Below are 22,955 nucleotides of genomic sequence, written 5' to 3' on the forward strand. Positions count from 1 at the left end.
TCATAAGAAGGGGGGGGGGATGAATGGACGAGGAGGGATGTCCGAATGGTGGGTGGATGGTTGGAAGATGGTTCGGATGAGAAAGAGACCGGAGATCAAGGGTCGAGGGTCGTGCCGGAGGGTTTGCCTGGGTGTCTTACTCGGGGATGGATTCATAGCGCACGGCTCAAAGCCTCAGCCTCAGCCCAGCCAACGGCTGATTTCCCTCTGCTCTTCCTTGACACAGTCATGTATATCCCTCCCCCCCTCAGCCCTCTCACCTGCTCTCTCATGCCCTCTTGCCATCATATGCATCTTGTCGCTCCCTGTTCCTGTGATCCTGTGCTGTGCTCCTGGCGTATACTCGTCGCTCCTGAGCTCGAGGTGCCCCGGCTCGAGGCGCCGCATCTCTCTCTTCCACATTGGCGCAGCCCAAGACGTTTAGTGTGCTATCTCGCGCGCTCTGCCTCTGCCTCTGCTCGTGCCGCCGCCGCTCTCATCTCGTCCTCTGGTACCTCTGGCCTGTGGCCCCTCAAACATCACACGCACCATAGCGCAGGCGCGGTCCATACGGTCCGGTGATACACTCGTCCTGTCACCCGGTCTCTTTCTCGCGGCGACAAGCTTCACCTATAGATAACACTACTCCCATCTCACGTCGCATCTTTCCTCCCCCCCTCTACTACTAGCTACCCCGCACCCACTAGTCTCTTTGTCATCACTGTATACCCCCCGACCACTGTAGTGCTTTGTTCGACTGGCAGCTTTATTCCCCCTCCGCAAACCACATCTACCCCGCATTCCCAGCCAATCGACTCTTCGCCGACGCAAAGCACTTTTGCAGATCCGTGTGCTCCGTTTCTCTGCTGGTCACTGCACTCAGCTGATCAGCCTTTCCGGTGTCTCCGACGCTTCTGGACCCTCTTGCTCTAACCGGTGGAACCCCGCGCACCCCGCACTTCGCTTCCAAACTACCGCTGGCGGCTCCCACACAACACACAAAAGAAACTGCTAGGCTTGGCACACGCCTTGTCTGCATACCGAACTGCGAGAAGACAAGCGAGAGGATCTACCTTGGAGCGCCGGAGCTCGAGCTTGGACGAACACGAACGGAGCAGACAAGCATCGGCGTGAACGGAGCCGGACACCACTACCAACACAGGCCAGACTATGCAGCGGCGCGTGTCTAGCTCACATGGCGGGGTGAGTGTGGTCGGTATGCTTCCGGCGAGCCTGCCCGGAAATAACCTCAACCTATCCCCGACCTCGGCTGCAGGGCCGTCTGCACCTGGCGCTGGCGTTGGTGCCGGCGCGGGTGCCGTCCCAGGCTCGGCAGCCCAGGCGGCGGCTCAGGCGGCGGCTCACCAGGCAGCAGCCCAGCAGCACCAGGCCCAGCAGGCTCACCAGGCCCAGATGGCAGCAGCAGCCCAGCACCAGCACCACGTCGCCGTCATGAACAGCGTACAGGGCATTCCTCCGCAACATCCTTCTCCCATCTCGATCCAACTCCATCAACAACATTCACAGCATCAGCCCATCTTCTTCCCCACTTCCAGCCCGACAGACTCCACGAATCAACCTCCACCGACCCTATCGCCGCAGCACGAGATCCCTCGCGCCCATTCAGCCGGCGGTGGCCAACCCCACGACGATTCCTTCTTCAACCCCAGACTCGTCGCCCAATTTCCGCACCGAAGATTGTCACGAAGATCTACAATCCACAGCGAGTTCGAGCACCAGGTCGCCGTCAACGCGATCAACTGTGGCCAGGCTGGACTCGCACAGCACCCAGCGACTCCGACCCCTACCATGAATCAGATCCCCCTTCCCCCGCCTTCCTCGAGCGGCAGTGGCCAACTCCAACCCTCCTCCGCCGGCGGACCGATCACCATGGTCCGCGCACCGTCATCGTCCCATGGAGCAGCGTCTCAGGCGGACGAGGACCCGATCCAGCCGTTCATCGAAGGTCTTGCGCAGGCCGCCGAATCGCCTCAGCGACAACAGATGTGGACCGAGCTCATCCGACTGAAAACAAAATCTCTCGAACTCCAGATCGCAGAGGCCCGTGCCAAGGAAAGAGCAGCTGAACTCGAACTTCTTCGATTGAACCAGGTGGCTGGCCCTTTCCAGCAGGCCGCCAGCCGCGCCAGTGTTCCCCCCTCCGCTGCTCCTGCTTCGACGACGGCCGGCCCAGGCTCGACCACGGGTGTCACTGCGCAGACCAACACCAACGCAACCGCCCCGCAATCCGCAACAGTAACGGACCGACCGCCGGTTGTCCAGCACCGCGGATCCTGGCAGGGCACCTTCTCGCCGTTCCCGGCGCTGAACGGCCAGCAGGCGACGACGGAAACCCTGATCACGCCAAAGGCCGAGCCTGGAATCATCGCCCCGATGCCTGTGCACCCCGGCGTTGCCTCTGCGCAGTACGACTCGCACCACCCGGGGTCAACACCAATGACGCCCTTCGATCTCGAGGCCATGCTGCAGGAGAATCACCTCGACAACCTGTTTTCATGGCTGCCTGAGACTGGTAACGGCGCGACGGGCGCCGACGGGCTCCTGCACAATGCTGGTGTCGCTGCCCCTACAAACCTCCTCATCCCGAACGGCAACGACCTCATGATGCTGAATGGCCACCCGAACAACGTGACGCGGGTGATGGGACCCGACGGCGTGCCTGTGACACCAATCTCTCCCAAGGGCAAGCGCCCCTTGTCTCCTGAGGACAGTGACCAGTCGCCACCGGCGCCTGCGCCCAAGCGGGGCAAGCCTCGTGGAGAGAAGAAGATGGTGATAGAACAGCACTCGAATTGTCTGACGTGCGGCAAGGCTGTCGCCCGCGTGTTGCTGCGTGCCCCGAAATCCTCGATCCCGTCTCCCATCCACGTCGAGTTCCGTTGCCCCGAGTGCTCTGGTGTGCACCAGCCGGTCATGTTCGACCCAAACAGCACGACGACGGGATCCTCGATCGGCTCTACCGAAGCCAGGAAGCGTATGCGCACGGCCATGGAGGACGACGACCTCGTGAACGACGACGTCACCCAGCGCAGGTGCTTCTGCGACGTGTGTCAGCGCGTTGTCGCAGCCGGCCAGGTCGTTGGCGGACCCGAGCGCACGTCGCTGAGCCACATGGCTGAGATCATCTGCACATCCTGCGACAACAAGTACCAGAGGTGAATTAAGTCTGACAGGCGACAACTGACAACCAGGTGTACGGACTGTGGCGGTGGCGGTGGTCCGCGCGTTGGTATCGGCAAGTGGCGGTTGAAGCAGGTGTTCCAACCAGGCCGCAAGACTTGCTCGCTGTCGCACAGCCGCCTCGGTGATCGGCCACGAGAAATCGGAGTACACGTTACACCAACCGACTTTACGCCGGAGCAGCTGAAGGAGGTGCTCGCGCGCTGCAAGACGCTGTGGACGGAGAAGACGCTGTCGCGCTTGGCCGTTCCCGAAATGCTCGAGATCGATCTGCCCCCACATCTCATCAACCCTCTGCGCAACTTCCAGGACGTCGACGACATTGTGCAGCGCTGCTGGCCGTCGCGCGAGGCTATGATCCGCGGCGACGGTGTCGACCAGAACCGATTCAAGCGCCTGCTCGGGCTTACATGGGCGCACTCGCGACCACGAAGGACTGTCCGCACGGTCGACCTCGAGGAGGAGTACGCCCGCCAGGCGGACGCCGAGGAGGACGACATGTCGACGGTGCTTGCGAACATCAAGAAGACGAATGTCGTGATCCCCGCGGGCTCCGAGCTCATCGGCATGTGGGGCGGCGAGTGGGACATGCAGCACGGCTCGCTTCTCATCTCCACGCTGATCCCCTTCGAGGGTACCGACGGCGAGGACAGCACTGCGCTGTCTGTCGGCGAGCTCATCAGCAAGGTGCAGGAGCAGCAGCAGGAGATCAACACGAAGCGAACCGAGGAGGCTGCCAAGCTTGGCCGCGAGCCCGAGCTCGTCCGCCCGTGCGAGCACCTGTGGGTCGTGTCTGGCGGCTCGATGCCGCTGATCCGCGAGCGCATGGCGGACATTCTCGTGCGCAAGCGCTCCTTTGTGCATGTCGAGGAGTACCTCACGCGCCACCCCGACTTCCTCCACGCTTTGCAGGCGCGCCCCGTCGGTCTGCACCCCGATCTGCACCGCCCGCTGCCGCACCAGGTCAATGAGGACTATGTGCCGCCACAGCCGCTGATCCTGGTACGTTGGCTCGGCAAGGATTTCGACGCCCAGCGTATCCTGGAGATCAAGCAGATGGAGTTTGGTGGAGGGAAGAACAAAAAGGCAAAGAAGCGTCTGGAGCGGAGGGCATGATGCACCAGGGGTGTATGTCTTTCGTAGATGCTAGCCTACAGATTCATTGGAAGCCCGCAGAGCTATCCCGCGTCGTATCACGCTGTGTCGAGAACACCCCGTGCACGCGAAGTTGTTATCTTGTTAGACTGCATGTATCATAGTGTACGCGTAGCAGGCGGCGAGCGGCGAGCGCAGTGAGCCGAGAGAATCTCGAAACTCGAGAGAGTCAGCATGAGTTTCGCAACTAATGCTTCTTCTGTCCATTATGAGCAGGCTCCTGCTCCTCATACGTAAGCCGCAGAGACTTGAGCTGCCAGTCAAATTACTGTGATTAGGAGAAGCGCGGTTCTCCCGAGATTAGCATGTGATAAAGGGCCGATCACCAGAGAAGTATGGGGCAACCGGCCAATCCCGCCCCGCTTATTGGACGACCCGTTGGGGCACCACGTCTGGGAACGCTGGTCATCTGACCAGACTCTAGTGGCATGTGTGCGTAGCACACTTGCTTGCCCACTGTGTGATGCTGGGTACCTTCCCCGGGGGATGCGGACACGCGTGTCAGCCGGGCATTCCAGCAATCAGTAATCTTGCATGTCACCACCTCATCCCCCGTCATATCGACTGATCGAAGCACGATGGCCTCGAATCCGGCGTCCAGGCGCAACTCGATATCCCACTGGCCCGAGATTGACTTCTCGCGGCCTACAGCGCCGCCTCCAAAGCGAGTGAAGGAGGGAGTAAAGATCTACGACTCGCCCAGTCCAGCGCCCTTCCTCGCTCAGATCAACGTGTTCGACTTCCTCCTCCCCAAGTGCGAGGGGATCAGTCCCATGCCAACATACTCGGGTGTCCTCCCCGCCATACTCGAAGGATCGAGGACAATGTCAAGGCAAGAGTTGAGGGATATGAGCCTCCGCTTGGCTGCTGGGCTTGGGGCATTGGGCGTGAAGAGCGGGGATGTGGGGATCGTGCGAGCGGAGGGGATCGAGGGCAGCGTCGCGCTGTACGCGCTGCTCGCTGCTGGACTCGTGGCCAGTCCCTTGGTGCCGGATGTGGACATGGGACACCAGCTAGCCGACTCGCGGCCGAGTATCGTCTTCGTCCCTCCGACCCTCCTGTCCACATTCGAAACGACGAATCAGCAGCTCGACCCCCGCATCCCAGACGACAGAGTCATTCTGCTCTCCCCGCCCAGCACCTCCTTCGACCTGCAGCCACAGCGCTATCGAACGCTGTACGACGTCCTCGCCCCTCCATCCGACCCGGTGTCGCTCAACGGCGCGGCCTCAATGTCCCCGGCTTTGAGGCTGTATACACCCGCCGGCCGCGCGGTCATTCTGTCCCACCTAAATGTGACTTCGCAACTCTCCTCTGCTCAACTAGAGCTCGGGCCGGGCGACGTCGCGCTCATCGCTCCGGGATCGCCGTTCATCGCATCCCTCATCCCCCTAGCATTAGGCGCGGCGGTCACGCACTCGAGCTCGAGCGCAATCCTCACCTCGTTGGAGGACAGCGAAGCGACCCTCGCCTTCCTCCCACCACCGGCCATCTCGGCTCTCCTCGCAAAACTGGCCTCGAGGGACGGGGAGGCGCGCGAACTCGGCCTGCGCTGCATCATCTCAACAGGCTCGCCCCTCCACTCCCTCGCTCGACGGGTGGAGCATGCCTTGCCCTCTGTGCGTGTCCTTCCCGCGTACGCCACGGCCGAGACCGGTCTGGCGGTGATGCACAACGACGATCCGGACTCTACCGTCGGCACGCTCGCTGCAGGATTACAGGCCCGCCTGGTGCAGATGGACGGGAGCGACGCCCCGCTCGGCCCACTCGGCGGCAAGGGAGAATTACTCCTCCGCGGCCCTAGTGTGTCGACTACGGGGCACTGGCACAGGACGGGCGACATAGCTTCCGTTCGACACGGGCGCTGGAGCATCCACGGCAAGATTGCGAACCGCTTTTCCGTCGCTGGCACGCAGGTGTGTCCGGAACGGTTGGAGGCGCTGCTTCTCCGCCACCCACATGTGCGCGATGCGGCGGTCGCTGGGAGTGAGGAGGGCGTACGGGCGCATCTTGTGCTGGACGCTGGAGGAGAGGGGCCAGAGGGGGTGGCCCAGCATGTGATGCGATATGTCCAGGGCCGCACGAGGAAGAGCAAGTGGGTGCGTGGAGTCGTCCTCGCCAGCGCTATTCCGAGGACGAGCGCGGGGTTGGTCAGGCGCGGGGAGTTGGGTGCGGGGGAGGTTGTGCGGTATGAGCCGTCGAGATGGGCCCGCTTGTAGTTGTATAGAATCATAGTTGTCATAGAACGAAATGTCAGAAGCCAAGAACGAACGGTCAGAAGTTACTCTTTCCTTGCGCATTGGTGATGCAACCACGTAACTCAATTCTGGCCCTCCGCTGACTGTCCGCCCAGCTTACACCGCTCTCAGCTCACAGCGCTTTCAGCTCCCGACTCGCCCCGCTCGCCCCGCTCTCAGCTCGCTGCGCTCGCCCCCCACGCTCTAAATAGAAAACGATGCATGGGGATACAATGAAGGGAATGATAGTCTATGAAAATGTGTCTCTAAAAGGATAGGCTAGAACAGGAGCGCGACACCGGCCGCGAACGCAACGGCCGCGCCGACGGTGACACGCGCGGCCGATGAGTCCTTCTTCTCCCCATCGTTGCCCGAGCCGCCCCCAGACGCGCTGGACGTCTTGCCCGCGTCGGCGCCCGTCTTGGACGCGCTGGGCTTGTCTGCCGCTGCCGCTCGCTCCGCTCGCGGCCGTGCCCGTCTTGTCCGGCTGCGGCTGGCTGACGGAACTGCTGGGCTTCTCAAACGTGGGATGGTCGCCCTGGAACGTATTGTTGACCTGCTCATTGACGCGCGCAAGCCCGATGCTGGGGGGATCGGCGCGATACACAGTGTACACGTTTTTCAGGAACGCGTCGCCGAATATCCACGGCGGACTTGAGTCCTCCGTCGCCGCAATCGCGCCCATGCACCAGTGCTCGGCGCCGCGGAACTTGTCCCCTGTGCCCCCGAAGGACTGCAGATACTCGCGCGAATAGGAGGCCGCGACCATGTCGTTGTCGTAGATTGGATAGTCGACGCCGCCGAACGTGAACTTCAGGTCGAAGTGCGGGATCGTGTCGCACGGAAACATGTAGTTGCCACTTCCCGGCTGGGGGTACTCGAACGAGCCCTCGATCGCGTCGTAAAACTGCCCCACCTGCGACGCGGGGCCTAGGATCAAGGTCGTCCCGCTGTCGAACATGACCTCGGCCGCGGCCTGGGACGGCATGTCCTTCCCGCCCCCGCCGATGCTGAGCGCCTTGCCCTTGATGGACGCGCCCTCGACGGGGATCTGCCAGTACGCCAGATTCTGCTTCGCGGCCGCCGTAAAGTCGACAAAGTTGATGTCGCCGCTGAAGTACGTCGGGTCCCAGCCGCCGAGCGTGATGACACCCCCCGGCGTGGCCATGGACACCATCTCCTGCGTCGAGTTCATCGTCACCGTCTCGCGCTGCAGGTACATCGAGAAGGCCTTGTTGTCCCACTTCTTCGCGAGCTCATACCACAGCGGCATCACAAACTCCTTGTCCTGGATCAAAGACCCGGCACCGGGCCACGAGAACCCGATCAAACCGGAAATGTTCGTGCCCTGCCCCTCCCACTCGGTCGAGTGGTTGACCTCGCCAAACGTCGTGTTCGGGTGGCTCTCCCCGCCCATCGACACCGCGTCCTGGCCCCAGATACCGTCCGCCGTGCCCACGCCGTACTGAATGCTGAAGTCGCCCGCAGAGTTGAGCGCAGTGTACGTCGCCGACTTGCTCGGATCGTACAGCGGCACGCCCCCGCACTCGGTCTGGTTCGTGCACTCGACAAACACCCAGAGCGAGCCCGAGCCCGTGTCGACGACGAGCTCAAATTCCTGGTTGCCAAACGTCACAGGCGCAGTGAACTGCGTGTCGCGGCCCCAGTTTACAATGCTGTGCTGGTCAGCTAGAACAAAAACATGTACGCAAGCGCCGCATGCAAACACTAAGCAGACACCTGATCGGCCAGATCGAGACCCGGCCACTGCCCGCACCACCCCCGAGCCAAAAGTTCGGGGTCCGGCGGGAATTAGAGTTTGGTCCATGTCTGCTAGTAGGGCGGTGGAGGTGTCTGCTGGGCGAACACATGCAGGACAAGCATACCAGAGTTGCCTGCATGCCGGTTCGGCCGTGCATGTTTCGTGCTGCGGGCAAGGTGCGTGCGACGGGCGCACGGTGGGCTCGGGCAGGGATACTCACTCGGCATTGGAACCGTCACGCTTGGCACGGCGCTGGAGGCGCTCGATCTCGTCCGTGTGTCGGCGGACATCGCGGGCGAGGCGCTCGCGGCCAGGCTCGTCGAGGAGGGAGCGGTACTTGAGGCGGGTGTTGATGACCTGGTCGCGGGCCCAGGCTAGACGGACGTTCTCGTCCGGGTCGGTACGGCGTGTCGGCTGCCGCGTGAGCTGCAGCGACTCGAGCGCCTGGGCCGGGAGCACTTGCCCGGCAAGTGCGGAAACGAGCAGAAAGGGAGACAGCAGCATGCTGCTATGTTAAGGAGCGTTAGGGACGTAAGCCGCGGGCGTTGGGGCGCTGGCGCACTGTCGCGACAGTCGAGGGGTAGTCGATCGGCTGTCGTCGCTGGGACACCGAGTGCGAATGTGCTTGTCGTTAGGAAACGCAGGTGACTGCGTGATGTGAAAGCGTTGAAAGAATGCGTGGTGAATGCGTATGCGTTGTGCAGTTGAAGGTCGACGAGGGTCAGTCGAGGGTCGAAGGGAACAATGGAGCGTCAAGCTGTCGTTGAAAGAAAGGCGGGATAGGCCGGTCGGAGGTGTGTCGAGGCCGTCGAACGCGGCGAAGCGATGCGTCAAATGCAGATGAATGAAGACAGAGAAGGGAGAGTGGGGAGATGCTGGTTGAAATGCAAATGCAAAGATGTCGAAGAGAGAGTGAGGATAGGAGAGGAGAGGAAGAGAAGAAGGAACGTTGGACAGGAACAAGAGAGCAAGGAGCGACTGCGGGGGTCGAGGTCGAGCACCGCTCAGTGATGATAGTCGCGAAAAGGACATGACTGCGGAGGGGAGCGATCTCCACTGAGTGGTGGTGGTGCAAGATGACGCAGGCTGGCAGAGGTCTCGATTAAGGGTATGCGCTCGCGTGCCTGATCACTGCCCAGCGCGTCTACCCTGGGGTGGGCCCTGTGTGCACATTCCAGACCACGACCACTGCGCCGTGCACACCTGTCCATCCACCCTCGAATGCTTAACTCCCACTATCCACAAAGCCATAAAGCCATGTTCGAGATCACGTCTGTCCCTGCGAACGCCCTCCTTCTGTGCATGCCGATGCCCTCCGACGGCCGTCATTCTAAGACCTCGAACATTGCTGACTGCAGAGCAATCCCGGCTGCGAACGCGCTACGGCAAAGGGAGGAATGGACTGGAATACGAGTCAGTGCAGCGCAGTCTCATCCGCCTGAATCGGCTGCGCTGGTTCACCATGACTGATCACAAGCGCAGCATAAAGTCAAGCGCAGCCATGGCTGGCACAAAGGCGTCACTCTTCCACTCGCTGCGTCAATTCTTCGGGTTCAGACGGGCCCGATCAGCCTCCCTTCATCCTCTCGCTCTCGTCACGGCGCACCAGCCTCCACAACTTTCACCCAGCCAAAAGCTAACTATAGACGCTCGTTCAGATTATGGGCGACCTCGACAAGTGCAGTAGATGCTCGTGCAGCGCAGTCAATCCAACGCCACCGAACAATGCACAGACAGCCAAGCAGCTGGGTGCGCAGAAAATTAGAGGTCAGCCAAGACCAAGTGGAGGCAATAGACGCAGCCATGTCCTGGCCAGCTTTCATTACGTGAAACCTTACTCCCTCGCCCATCCCTGAGTGAGATGATGCACGACAAGGCATCCCCCTCGAACATCCTCTCGTCTCCTGCCTCCTGTGCACTATTGACTACTGCGGTGGCCTGGTGGGATGGCCTATGCGATGCACTCGGCGTCGCGGAGTAAGTATCTACCGACCCAGGAGCTAGCGCGATGGACAGAACCTCGACTGGCGCGTTTCACTGCGTTACCAGATGCGTACGCGAGTGACTTTTCTCTTCCTCTTCCTGGTCTGGTCACTTTTTGGCAACCAAGTGCGCGTTAAGGGGATGTCCCGAAATCACTGTGAGAGCACTTGTAATTCACGGGCTGCAAATCCTGCAGGCGTTCTCACCCCAGCGCCGCACAGTGCACGCCCACGACCTGGGCCTGATGCACATCCCTTGTAAGCCACCACCCGTGAGCGGGCCATTGGCGGCGGCCCGGGACAGGAGTACCCCGCCAGGCTGGCAGACACGGCCAGCCGTCGAGTGTCATGAAAACGTAAAGCGAACCTCCACCACGCTTCAACTGCGCTTGGAGCCCTCCTCTGTCACTGTGAGACGTGAGACTGGGCTCAACGCACTCACTCCTCCATCGCCGCTGCCGCGCTGCCCACTGCATTAGAGGAGGTTACGAAAAGCAGGGCTGCGGACACTGCAGCGCCCCAACCTCCACCCCCCATTCTCCCTCCACCATCCATCCTCCCTCGCATCCAGATCACCCAGAGTTCAAAGGCGCAAAGATGGCTGGACTGGAACCCAGCTTTAAACCATTGGAATCTCGTCACCGTCATGCAAAGCAGCATGCATATAGCCTGAGTGGCAAAGCATGACCGTACCATGCCGGGAGGAGAGCGTTAAGCATGGGTGCATGGGTGAAGTACGTGCGCGCGTGACTCACCTCCATAGACGGCGGCGGCGTGATCTGCGCACGGACTGCGCATTGCGTGCTGACTTCCTTGTCGCCCAACCGATGCAGGCAGCGCAAGCCAGGCAGCCCAGCTTTCTTGCCACTCGCCACTCGTCTCGATCAGATCCAGACGTCCAGACGGCAGAAGGCTCACAGTTCTACCGCGGGGACAACTGATATTGATATCGACGGGTGCGCCCGGCCGCAGTCCTGCAAACTTTGCGCAGTGTAGTCACGAGACAGAGACAGAGACAGGAGAACTCATGCAGCCAACTCGTCCAACTAGGCATAGCTCGGCTTCGGCTGATCCTCCCCACTTCCAACTTACATTTCTCCAGTGCACCATTACTCGCTGGCGTCGAACCCACGCCTTGTGGCTCAAGACATGCTGACCAGATCCCCCTCAATTCTCGATCTCCTGCCGGCCAGAGGCTGGCCTTCACTCACTGGGCCGAGATTAGCTCCGCGCCCCTTCGCCCACTGCTCACTGCAGACCGCCGACACAGCCATAACTTTGTTCACACCTCTGTGCCTAGCACCGCCCGTCGATCATGTCCTGGGGCGTGGCCAGCCGTCATGTTGGCGTACCTCGCTGCTTGTCACTGGCTACTTGGAGGGTTGCCAGCCGCTGACCTGAGTCTTGTTTCTCTCGCACCGAGCCCCAAATCTTCCTCCTTTCGGCGTGTCTTTTGATCCACCCTCCCTCCTCCCTGTGCTCAGCGCTTCCTTCCGCCAGCGCTCACTCCGCTCGCGTGATCATCGTCAAGATCGTTTGCATCAAGAGAGGAAAAAAGGAATGACTAACTCGTTAACAACTGCTGACTACTGTTCTGGTTCGCTGTCCGTCATGAAGGATGTAGGGTGTCTCGGAGGCTGGTCGGCCCTGTGGCGCTGGGCTGAGGTTTGCCCTCGGCCTCACCAGTCCCAACCATCCTCACCTCCGCCCCAGCTTCCGCCTAGGCTCGCCTTCGGCTCGCCGGCGGACCAGCCGCTTAGGCATCACGCTTGTAGCGCGCAAAGCCGACGGCGGCGGGCTCGAGGCGGTAAGCCGAGTACTGCGAGTGGAAGAAGACGTCGCCGATGATGGCGCCGTTGGAGTCGAGCGGGTCTCCGAGAGGCGAGTAGTAGATGACCTGGGAGAGGCACTGGCCGTTGCCGGCCTCGCGGCCGACCCAGTCGCGCGCGAGGAGCTCAAAGTCCTTGCCGCTGAAACGCAGCGTGAGGCTCTCCTTCGTGTCGCACGGCACGAGGTACTGGCCGCCGTTGTACGCGTCCTTGGCGCCCTTGACCTTGAGCACGGCGGGGTCCAGCACCGCCTTGGGCAGCTGGATCGCCGTCGACCCGCTGTCGATGATGATCGGCTTGCCGTACTTGCCGAACGCGCCCGAGTCCTTGTGCCCCACGCCGTCCAGCTGCAGCGTCCAGAAGATCGGGTTGCTGCCGATCGGGATCCAGTCGATCTCACCCGCGATCGCGCCCTGGTCGACGCCACTGGAGGTTAGTGTTGCAGGGGAGGAATGACTTACCCGATAGTGAGCTTGCCGCCGGGGGTCTTGGTCGTCTCGGCGTCCTCGATGCCGGCGGGGGTGATGTCGAGGCCGATGATGCCTTCGGGGATGAGACCCTTCTGGTAGGCCTCGACCCACCACGGGTTGGTCTTCGGGTCGACCTTGAGACCCTCATCGGTTTGCAGGATGCCAACACGGGTGGCACCCATAATGCCCGCAATGTTGGTGTGGGCGTAACCCTTAATTTCGGCAGTCTTGGCGATACCTGTCTGTCAGTAGGTGAAGGCCGGGAGGACAGGTGAACTCACCCAGGTCGTAGTCGAGCGAGATACCACCAACAGCAACCTTGTCACGGATGTAGTCGCCATGCGCCTCAGAGCCGTCGCCGTAGCTGACCGACAGATTGCGCTGGTAGTGGGCGTCGGACACGGTGGACGACTTGGTGGCGTCGAAACCGGGAAGCGCCTGGCAGAGGGAGTCGGTGCACTCCGAGCCCCACACCCAGGTGTCCGAGGAGCCCGTGTCGAAGAGGATGTCGTAGTGCTGCGAGGGGGTGCCGAGGTCGATGGGGACGGCGTACTGCGCACCCCAGTTGATGGCCTGCGCCTGGCCAGCCTGCTTGGACCGGATCTTGCTCAGCTCGTCCTTGATGCGGGTCCTATCCTCGTGGTTGCCGGTGAACTTGAGGCGGTTCTCAAGCGTGGCCTGATGGGGGTCGGCGGGGATGGCCTTGGGGACACGGACGAGGTCGACAGTGATGGGCTGGGCACGCTTCTCAGTCGGGGCACCGAGGGCAGGCACCAGGGCCAGGAGAGCGGTGAGGGCCGCGACAGGGGCGGTGTACATGGTGGCAAAGAGCAAGTGGCAAAGGAGGAGGGAGGGGAGGCTGCCGCAGCAGTGACAAAGAGCAAGATGGGGAGCGGGTGTGTGAGGAAGATAGGTGTTGAAGCAGCTCCATTAAGTACCTTGCGAGAGACGGGTTCGGCGCTGCGCGACATGGCCGTATGGCTGTGACAGCTGCGCCGATCTGGCCGCATCGATGTGCACATGAGAGCGGGCAGAGACGAACCCACGCGGTGGCGCCGGTTTAGCGTCCTAAGCGCACTCCGGCGCAGGACTGGAGGAGGTCCGCAGGTCATGCCATCAAGCCATCGGCCGTTAGCGCGCTCATATCAAACTGGGGCGCGAGCAAGACACTCGTCGGTCCGGCCATTCCACAAGGACAGATCGGTCTTCAACCCCCGAAATGAGAGCTTCAGTATTCAGCGGGTGCTCTGTGATGTGCCAACGGGCATTGCGTTGGTCACCGTCAACCCTTGTGGGAGTGGGGCCGAGCAGGGCTAAGCAGGGCCGGGCAAGGGCTTCACAGGCTAGAGATAAGGGTGCGACCGCACGATGTCGCCATTATCCGCAGACATGGTTCACCATTCATCAGATCATGCGGCCCATGGCCGATGCCGACGACGACTCCATGCGGTCCGGCCCTTCCGATAGAATTGATGCATAATGTTCTCAGCAAGCGAACAGAACATCTGCCGTCAGCAGGTCGGTGAATTCTCCGAGTGCTCCGAGACGTTCCACGCCATGGCATGCCCACGCGGAAAGGATGGGGCGCAGCACATGGTCCACTCACCATCCGACAAAGCACGCTAGTGGGTTCGGAGAAGGATCAATCGATCGAGATTGTCATTCATCAGACCTTATCCACGGTGTGCTGCGCTATTTATGGCTTCGCGCCAAGGGGAGATACGGCCAGCTCGGCGAAAACGTGAAAGCGGTGTAGACTATACGCTCTGTCCGTGCGGCATGAGGTGATAAGCGACACTTCATGCACATACATGACGAGCTGACGACATGCGTTAGTGGTAACCCCTCCGGCGTACACGGCGCCGGCGTTCACAAAATGGAGTAACGGACCCTCACACTGGTACAACACCCTCATTCAGTAGTCACATTCAACGAAGCTTATGCCGAGGTCACTCGTTCTGTCTTCGGGGGGTGAGGAGACACGTTCGACTTTGCATCCTCTTCATCACACCCCTTCATATCGAAGAGCTCTTCACAGAGTGCCCTGTTCTTTTCGCAACGATTTCCTCGGGTTGGGCTCCATTCTTGACATACCCATGGCCATCGAGGATGATCTCACAAAGCATTTTGAGTTTCGCTAGCAGCGCCACTGACGCGATAAGATAACCGCCCCGTGCACATCGCCTCCAGGCACACCCAATTCACTGAGACCACTCAATCACCACTTGGCAATGAGGACATCTCCGGCGGCCGAGCGCGCCGAGACCTTATGTAGAGGGAACCGGCTTGTGATTACCTTAAAGTAAGGCGTGCTCACCTTATTGCGCCGGGCTGCTCACCTTAACGCAAAGGTAAAAAGCTCTTCAGAGGAGAGCGTCCCAAGCTTGTGCACCGGAGGCTCGGCGAATCTACACCCACGGGCATGTAAGCATAATCCGGCGTGGTGGTTCACAAGACCGCGCGGTGGAGTCTGCAGTGCAGTGTCGTTGAAATGCCGTGGTTGTGAAGTCAAATCACCCGGTCGTGAAGTCAATTTGCCCCGCTGTGAAGTCAAATGACCTGGTTGTGAGGTCAAAACCGACCCGGCGTGACCGTTAAGCACTGCCGTCGATCCGATGCAAAGTTAACAACCTTCGGCATCCCGTATGACATCTGCGGGCTGCCGAGTTGGCCAGAGGTCAGCTGAGCTCGCTCCCACTTCGCGCTCAGCTGGGAACTTGTGGAGAGCTTGTTGCCGAACCTTGTGGTTTGCATGAACTTTGCCTCGCGGACGAGGGGGCAAGCATGGCCAAAACATGCTTTCCGGGAACGACGGCCCCTTGCCCGTCATGTAAGATATCGGCAGGCACTGAATACACCGAGACACAATCCCTGATGTTCTCCTCGGTACCACACGCTGGTTGCGCGTTGGTCGTGCGCTGCGCGGGCAAGCTGCCTAGCGAGTTCCCCACTTCTTTCTCCGCCGCTGTAAACACCCCGTGCCAAGGATGTCTTCTACAGGGGAAAGCGCGCGGAGAAGAACACCGCGCCCCCACATAGAAGGTGGGCTATAAAGAGTGGAAGAAAGAGAACATTCACAGCTCGAATCGACAACGACTGAACAGCAAGCTCAAAGTTAGCCATGCTCTCCTCCGTTCAACTTGTTCTCCTCGCTACCTCCGTCTCGGCCTACCCCTGGGTGGCCGATGCGGTCGAGGGACGCCCCCTCGATGAGCGCAGCCTGTCCGGCTTCTGGGACACGCTTCGTCTTGGTGCCAAGGACATCAGCCAGTCCCTCGGCGGCGTGCTCAAGGCCCAAAACGACGGCAAGATGAAGGCGCTCGGCGGCGAGATCAAGAAGGGTGTCGACTGGATCTACGCGCAGGCCAACGCCACCGAGGGCTTCGAGGGCTGGCCCAAGCCGTCGCTCCTCGACAAGAGCGCTGCCGACCTCTCCCAGGAGCTCATCTATCAGACATACAATCTCGACCGTGTCAGCAACCCGCCCATCTGGCCCATCGCCGACGAGGGTCACCCGTACGTCGCCCCCGGTCCCGGCGATGTTCGTGGCCCATGCCCCGGCCTCAACACCCTCGCCAACCACGGCTACCTCCCTCACAACGGTATTGTTTCCCCCGACCAGCTCGTTCGTGCTGTCTGGGAAGCTCTCTCGATGAGCCCCGACCTTGGTGCCATCCTGACCGTCGCCGGATTCGTCTTCAAGGGCGACATCGACACCATGAAGCTCTCTATCGGCGGCCAGGTCCGCGGTGCCGGTGTCGGTCTCTCCCAGCACGGTACGATCGAGGGCGACGGAAGCGTCACGCGCGAGGACTCTGCCCTCGGAGACCATGTCAAGGTGTCTCAGCAGCGTCTGCAGACCTATTACGGCGAGATCGCCAAGTACGGCACCAATGGATACGACATCAACCCCACCGTCTGCGCTGAGTCTCGCTACCGTGCTTACCAGGACTCGGTCCAGAACAACCCCGCCGTCGACTTCTCGTCCACTCGCCACTTGATCGCCTATGCTGAGAGCGGTTTCGCCATGGGTAAGCATCTCCACTTTTGACGCGAGCTGACGAGTGACAGAGGTCTTCCGTGGCGCCAACGTGTCGTGCACCGCCGAGACGATCGACTGGTTCTTCAACAAGGAGCAGTTCCCGCCCGGATGGCGCCGCCGCAACACTCCCGTCACGGCTACTGAGATGATCGCGTGGGGCATGCTGTTCAACAAGATCAAGCCGACCGAGCCCGTCCGCGGCCTCGGCATCAAGGGCCACCCTGTCAAGGCCGGATCTTCCTTCCTCTCTGAGGGCACCGTCAAGTCCAACATTGAGAAGTTCTCTGGTGGCCTCATCAAGGCCGTCCCCAAGGCTATGAAGTACATGGCTGAGGCGTTGGGACAGTCTGGTCCCCTCGCTGGCCTTGACGGTTAGAACATAGACCGCAGCCCTCCTCACGGGATGCAGCACAAAGATAGAAAGGTATAATGCACATCAGTCGCTATGTCTGGCTAGCCGCCAAGTCCTCCAGTCCACTCTCGTCCCTCGGCTCACCTTGTCACCTGTCGATCTCACTGTCGCACACCAGCGCCACGGCTTGCGCCCCTTCCGAAAGAGCATCTCGTCAGCCAGAGATAAGATAACTACAATACGAGACTTCAGGCTTCCAAACAGGAACACTTCATCAAAAGTCAACGAGAGCACCTGTCTAGCTACCATGCCGATAAGCATGCACTGTAACTCTGTCTCCTGCAACGTTTCGAGATCCGAGCCGAGGTGACGAGAAGCGAATATGTCTTCGACCACACTTCATCAGTGCCTGGCTGCGCGTCGGGAGACAGGTTTCGGAGGGGAAGTTCAGGATTTCGTGTTTGCTTCGCTGTCCTTCCTCCTTCTGCAACTTCCTCAGAACGTCTATCCGGCCCCGGCCGCCCCCACCGCAGTCGCTACCAGCGTTCTCAGTACGTCTCGGCGAGCCGCACCCGGGGTGATGACCTCAGCCTCATCCGAAACGCCTCGAATTGGCGAGACTGACGCGTCAGCCGGACGCTCGACCGCAGCAAGGAACCCGAAACGCAGCACTTCCAGGGTCGAGTCAAGTCCTTCGTACCCAGGATAGACCTCCCAGAACTCTGAAGCTGACGCCTCGCAGGCACACGTAAGGCCCAGGCTGCGACGGAATGACGAGCTGCCCAGTGTGCTGGGTCCAGCTGACTGTCCGTGTCCGGGACGAACCCAGCGCAGTGGGCTGGACGCGCTAAGGGTCCGGGGGAAGCGCGTCTTGTTGTCATGCCGACAGATGTCACTCAAAAACACCGCCGAAGGCTGCATGGCCTTGCCGTCTCTGACAGTGGCCGCCGGCGCAGCAACATGACAACTATGTATGGAACTGACAATACGCGCAGCGCAGCTGGCTCGACTGCGCATAAGCTTCAGACTCTACCTGCGACTACTTCGACTGAGCTTCCACTCATGAACGAGCATCTTCTACTGCTTAACACTAACTCACTTCCATTCGAGAAGTCAACAGGATGAGAGCGACGACAGTGCTGCACGTCCTGGCGCTGGTGGCTGCAACTCAGGCCGTCCAGGCTGCGCCGCTGGATGGCGTCCAGGAGAGCCGGCCAAGATCCTACCCACTGCGCAGCCTACGCCTCGGCGCACCGACGGCCAGGGCACAGACCTCGAGCGTGCGGTGCGTGAACTGCGGGACATGCAGAGCATAGCTGACTGCCAGATTGCACAATGAAATGCGCAACGCCCTCATCGTAGTCGACATCGAGATAGGGACGCCTCCGCAGCCTTTCAAGGTGCAGATCGACACTGGCTCGCCCAGTCTGTGGGTGTTCGGCGAGCACTGCTACACGTGCACCACACAACGGCAGTACGACAAGTCCTCGGCCACATTCTCAAACGTAGAGGATTGGGACATCCTCACCCTCGGCGGGGGCAAGGTGCCGATGCAGTATGCGCGCGACATCGTGCGCGTCGGCGGCCAGAGCACGAGCACTGACTTCGAGTTCGGCGTCGCTGGCGCTTTTGAGGATGCGAGGGGCAACTCAATCATGGCCTCAGGCATTGATGGGATCATGGGTCTGAGTCGACCGTTCGCAGGGCGACCGCCACCAGTATGGGCCGACATGGGTGTGAAGGAATTTGGGCTGCACATACGGCGAGAGGGAGAGACATTCAAGGCGCGACACGAGGGGGGGTTAACCTCGTTCGACGGAGGAGAGCTCACGTTTGGGTAAGCAACGCTAGCTCATCGGCGCTGACCTCCAGTGGCGTCAACGAGACGATCGTCGAAGGCGATCCGCTACCGCTCGAGGTCCGCGACATCGAGGGATTCTGGGCTGCAACCCTGGACGGCCTGCACGTCTCCGGCATCCCAGTCGAACTCTCCACTGACGTTGCGATCTTCGACTCTGGTGACTCGTACATTACGTTGTCACCCGATGATTACGCCTCTCTCATGACTGCCCTCGGTGCTGAGCGTCTGGGACAGCAGTGGGACCGCACGGGCTTCGCAGGAATGCACTACATCCCTTGCTCCGAGGTCAGCAGTCTCGACGTTGCGTTCGTGCTCGGTGGACACTCGTTCAGCCTGCATCCCTACGACCTCGTCACGCCTATCGACGGGGTGTGCGTGCTGAGCAACGTGAACGCTGCGCCACACGTGCGCGGCGTACTCCTCGGCGTGCCCTTCCTCATGAACGTGTACTCCGTGTTCGGGCTCGATCCCCCGAGTCTTGCCCTTCACCGACTGAAGGCTGAGTTCAACCCGGACTGGCGACTGCGTATCTCCGCCGACGGTTCTGTCACGCCGTCGCATGTCCTGGGCTTCGCGGGCGAATACCTTCCATCTCAGCTGTCTTTCTTCCTCGCTCTGCTCATGGTCAGCGTTCTCGCAGCATTCCTCCTCGCTGTAATGCACGCGCTGCCCCGCCCACGACACCGCAAGCACCCAGACAAGTATTCGTTCCTGCAGCGCGTACCGGCCATGGGATGGTAATCTGCCAGGAGTCTAACGCTCACTGAGCTGCTATGCTGTAGCGGAATCCGAAACGTGTTGTGTGATTCCAGTGCGTGCTCTCTGCTTAAACTGCGCTCGATTTCCCCCTTCAACGCCTGAGCGGGCTCACGAGGGGAGCTGGAACCAGTATACGAGAGGTAGCGTTCACCACGATGGACGCTACCATCAACCGACGATACGATGGCACACGAACCCCTCCGCCGCCAAACCTTTCCATGTTCCGCCAGGGGCTGCGCCCCTCCTGCTAAGAACTCACAACCCAAGATAAGAAGGAATCTTTCATTAGCGCAATGTAGATTACCGATGTCCTGTATGGCTGAAGGGCGAGCTACAACAGCATTGATGGTAATGATGAGCGAGGAAGAAGGACATACGGCGAATGCACGAGGAGCGCGGCATCTCAATTCGACGCGGCGTTTGGTCAGGAACGTGAGCATCGCGCGTTTTCGGTGTATGTGCCCACCGCGTCCCGCGACTCCCACACAGCAGACGCCGGCTGGTGGACCGTAGGCCGAGCATAGCATGCAAGTGAGCAACGAGATCGAGTTGCTGAGAAGCCAACTTGCGTCAGGAGATATCGCGTTGCTTGGTGAAGCAGCGTATGTACTCCCTATGAGCCTGTGAAAGGACTTCGGTCCTGGACGTTTACAATGCGACATCGGAAACTCACGAGCGATGATTCGGTCCAGCCCATGCAGTCGTGGTCACGGGGAAGGCGACCTCACGACGGTGCATAAGACGCCGCTTGAACCGTTCACTTCTACCCCACATCCCACTCTTACGAGGTGTCAGCCCGCGACATAAGCTTAACGAAGGGCAATAACGAGGAACCCGAAAGGTAAGGTCTGCAAGCTGCAGCCCTCTCAGTCGTCGGTGGCCATCGCTCTGAACTTCGATTCGGGAGTTCAGCCAACTTCGCACAGCATCGTCTGTCGGATGTTGCATGACTGGCAACCCAGGCCCGACCGGGGGAGAGAGAGCGTTATCTTGAGTTGGGTGCGGTGACTAGTGTAAGCAAGATTGGTACGATGCTGAACCGTGATTGAACTCTATACTATCAGCGGGAACGTCGGCGTCTCGGGTGGCATGCAGGAAGCTGCACGCCGTTCCTGCCGTGCCGTGTCACTGCCGTTATGGCTGGCAGCCGTTGCTCAGGCAAACGTTTCAGCTAAACTTCGGAGTCATGCGGCGCGAAGGCTACGAGCCTTCTCGCCCCATCTCACTGGTAGTGCCGTAAGTCGCACGGGGCTTCGACTGTCCCGATCGATCAGATCACCGATGACATCACGACTTGTCAGTCTCTGTCAGTGGCGAACGGAGCACTGTTGGACACTTTGAGAGAAATCGCTCATTTGTAATGTTCAAGAAGTTCAACATACTGTTACAGTACACAGAGCCCCCGGTTTTGCGGAGACTGGGATAGTAGATAGCGTAGTTGGCGAGGGTGTGGATTGCGTGGGTGTGGGTAGGGTGGTTAATGAACAAGAGGGAGGGAATAATATGTATTTTATTGGCAAAAAAGGAAATAATTATTGTTTGTGGGAAGGAGTGGTTTGAAAGTGTCCGTGGTCACTAATACTGGTCCTTGTACCACCAACCGAGACCGTGAGGACGGAGCTGGACGCCGTAAACAAGGCGGCTGAAGTTGATCTGGAAGCGCGACTCAACGGTGATGTATCCGTTGGGCTGGATGTTGAAGACACGGACGAAGCGGTCACCGTCGGCGTGGACCTTTCCGAAGTTGTCCATGTCGAGGAAGTAGTCGGTAACGACGAGGCGACGGTCCTTGATGTGGATCAGGTGCGGCGCAGCATACGCAGGAAGCACCATGTTCTGAACGAGACGAGGACGCTCGGGGCGAGTGATGTCGTAAACGCCGATACCAGAGAGGTGGCCGGGCTTACCCGTGTTGTCAGGAGCAGAGGCATAAAGGATGTAAATCTTAGAGTCGTCGGCGAGAATCTGCATCATACCGGCGGTCATCTTCTCACGCTGTTGACAATGTCGGCAACGTCGATGACAAGCTCAGCAGTGAAGGTGAAGGGGTTGAAGAAGTAGATCTTGCCGTCACCAGTGCCGCCCACGTAGCCACGGCCCTGAGGGTCACGCTTCATCAGACGCATGTCCATGGTTCCGGTACCGGCGGGGAGGTAGATCGTGTTGTTGGACATGGTGAAGTCCTGCAGGTTCCAGACGCGGAGCGAAGAGCGCACAATCGGGTCAGCATTGCCCGTGTAGTACAGAGCCGAGAGAGCGTTCAGGTAGTCCGAGGTGACGAAGATGTTGAGGTCCTTGCGGATGTCCATGCCGTGAGGGTTGAAGTCCTGGGGAGGGTTGGGCGGGTACTCGGCGATAATGGAGCCGTCCGAGTTCAGGCGAGCAACACGACCCGGCGAAGAGCCGTCGTACTTGCCCATCTCGGAGAGAATGAAGGTATTGTCCTCAAGGGCGATGAACTCGTCGGGAACGGAGGCAGCGATGCCGCGGTAAGACTTGGCGTAACGGGGGTAGGCGGGGTTGGAGAGATCGAAGTAGTAAATCTCGTCTTGCCTCTTCATAAAGGAGAGGAAGCCTCCGCAGACCAACGAACGCCTGTCCTTGGAGATACCACAGTGGTGGGGCTCGTTACCAGAGGTGGGGACAAGGGCCTGGGAAACCGGCTTGCCGTAGTATGGAGAGTAGGGATCGAAGTTGAAAGTGATGACGCGGTCCTGCTTTACACGGCCGTCGGCACCAGCCCAAACGTACAGGTACTGAGTACCACGGCCGGCAACGATATCATTGTTGTCGACAGGTCCAGCGGCGTCAGGAAGGGAAACCCCAGAGGCGGAGTCTTTGAATGCGTCCGCGTTGGGGTTGCCGTTCACAGCGACACCTCCCAGAGGGTTAGACGGGACGGGTACGGCGCCACTGCCAGTCGCCTGGGGCTGACCGCCACCACCGCCGAGACCGAGCGCCTGGTTGTTGTTCTGGATATCGTTGTTCTCCTTGTTGGCGTTCGGGGTCGGCTGGACGTAGGCTACAGACTGACCGTAGAGACCGTCGTCCGCGGGACGGTTGCCGCCGTCGTTGTTGTTGTTGCCTCCATTGTTGTTGTTGTTGCCACCGTTCTGGTTGTTGTTCTGACCCTGCCAGTTGTTGTCGATCTGGACAATACCGTTGTTGTTGTTGTAGTTGTAGCGGTTTGGTCCCTGACGGTTAACGCCGCGCCAGTTACCCAGGCCCCATCGGCGCTGGGCGTAGACCTCGTTGGCTCCGAGGGCGAGGATGACAGCAGAGAGCTGAGAGAACTTCATGCTGCCTTTGTCGAACAGTCGTCGGTG

At 60.2% G+C, this 22,955-nt stretch overlaps 7 protein-coding genes across 7 annotated transcripts; 4 read left to right on the forward strand and 3 right to left on the reverse strand.

The window, feature by feature from the left end:
- Positions 1-1,149: 1,149 nt before the first annotated feature.
- A1Q1_06817 (uncharacterized protein) lies at positions 1,150-4,296 on the forward strand (the record flags this gene model as incomplete). Its single annotated transcript, XM_014327066.1, has 2 exons — positions 1,150-3,155; positions 3,297-4,296. 2 exons carry the CDS (start codon positions 1,150-1,152, stop codon positions 4,294-4,296), a joined length of 3,006 nt encoding a protein of 1,001 aa, XP_014182541.1.
- A 617-nt stretch (positions 4,297-4,913) lies between these two features.
- A1Q1_06818 (AMP binding protein) lies at positions 4,914-6,554 on the forward strand (the record flags this gene model as incomplete). Its single annotated transcript, XM_014327067.1, has 1 exon — positions 4,914-6,554. The coding sequence occupies one exon, from the start codon at positions 4,914-4,916 to the stop codon at positions 6,552-6,554; it is 1,641 nt and encodes a 546-aa protein (XP_014182542.1).
- A 297-nt stretch (positions 6,555-6,851) lies between these two features.
- A1Q1_06819 (endopeptidase) lies at positions 6,852-8,838 on the reverse strand (the record flags this gene model as incomplete). Its single annotated transcript, XM_014327068.1, has 3 exons — positions 6,852-7,059; positions 7,097-8,248; positions 8,555-8,838. The coding sequence occupies 3 exons, from the start codon at positions 8,836-8,838 to the stop codon at positions 6,852-6,854; spliced, it is 1,644 nt and encodes a 547-aa protein (XP_014182543.1).
- Positions 8,839-12,072: 3,234 nt separating this feature from the next.
- A1Q1_06820 (vacuolar protease A precursor) lies at positions 12,073-13,434 on the reverse strand (the record flags this gene model as incomplete). Its single annotated transcript, XM_014327069.1, has 3 exons — positions 12,073-12,517; positions 12,607-12,853; positions 12,897-13,434. 3 exons carry the CDS (start codon positions 13,432-13,434, stop codon positions 12,073-12,075), a joined length of 1,230 nt encoding a protein of 409 aa, XP_014182544.1.
- A 2,302-nt stretch (positions 13,435-15,736) lies between these two features.
- Positions 15,737-17,033, forward strand: A1Q1_06821 (uncharacterized protein; the record flags this gene model as incomplete). The annotated part of the gene is made up of 2 exons (XM_014327070.1): positions 15,737-16,646; positions 16,687-17,033. 2 exons carry the CDS (start codon positions 15,737-15,739, stop codon positions 17,031-17,033), a joined length of 1,257 nt encoding a protein of 418 aa, XP_014182545.1.
- A 1,097-nt stretch (positions 17,034-18,130) lies between these two features.
- On the forward strand, positions 18,131-19,611 carry A1Q1_06822 (uncharacterized protein; the record flags this gene model as incomplete). The annotated part of the gene is made up of 3 exons (XM_014327071.1): positions 18,131-18,294; positions 18,337-18,840; positions 18,882-19,611. The coding sequence occupies 3 exons, from the start codon at positions 18,131-18,133 to the stop codon at positions 19,609-19,611; spliced, it is 1,398 nt and encodes a 465-aa protein (XP_014182546.1).
- A 1,593-nt stretch (positions 19,612-21,204) lies between these two features.
- On the reverse strand, positions 21,205-22,928 carry A1Q1_06823 (uncharacterized protein; the record flags this gene model as incomplete). Its single annotated transcript, XM_014327072.1, has 2 exons — positions 21,205-21,573; positions 21,624-22,928. The coding sequence occupies 2 exons, from the start codon at positions 22,926-22,928 to the stop codon at positions 21,205-21,207; spliced, it is 1,674 nt and encodes a 557-aa protein (XP_014182547.1).
- Between the last annotated feature and the right edge of the window lie 27 nt (positions 22,929-22,955).

This window comes from Trichosporon asahii (assembly GCF_000293215.1).
Source record: "Trichosporon asahii var. asahii CBS 2479 unplaced genomic scaffold scaffold00009, whole genome shotgun sequence".
Classification (NCBI taxonomy): domain Eukaryota; kingdom Fungi; phylum Basidiomycota; class Tremellomycetes; order Trichosporonales; family Trichosporonaceae; genus Trichosporon; species Trichosporon asahii.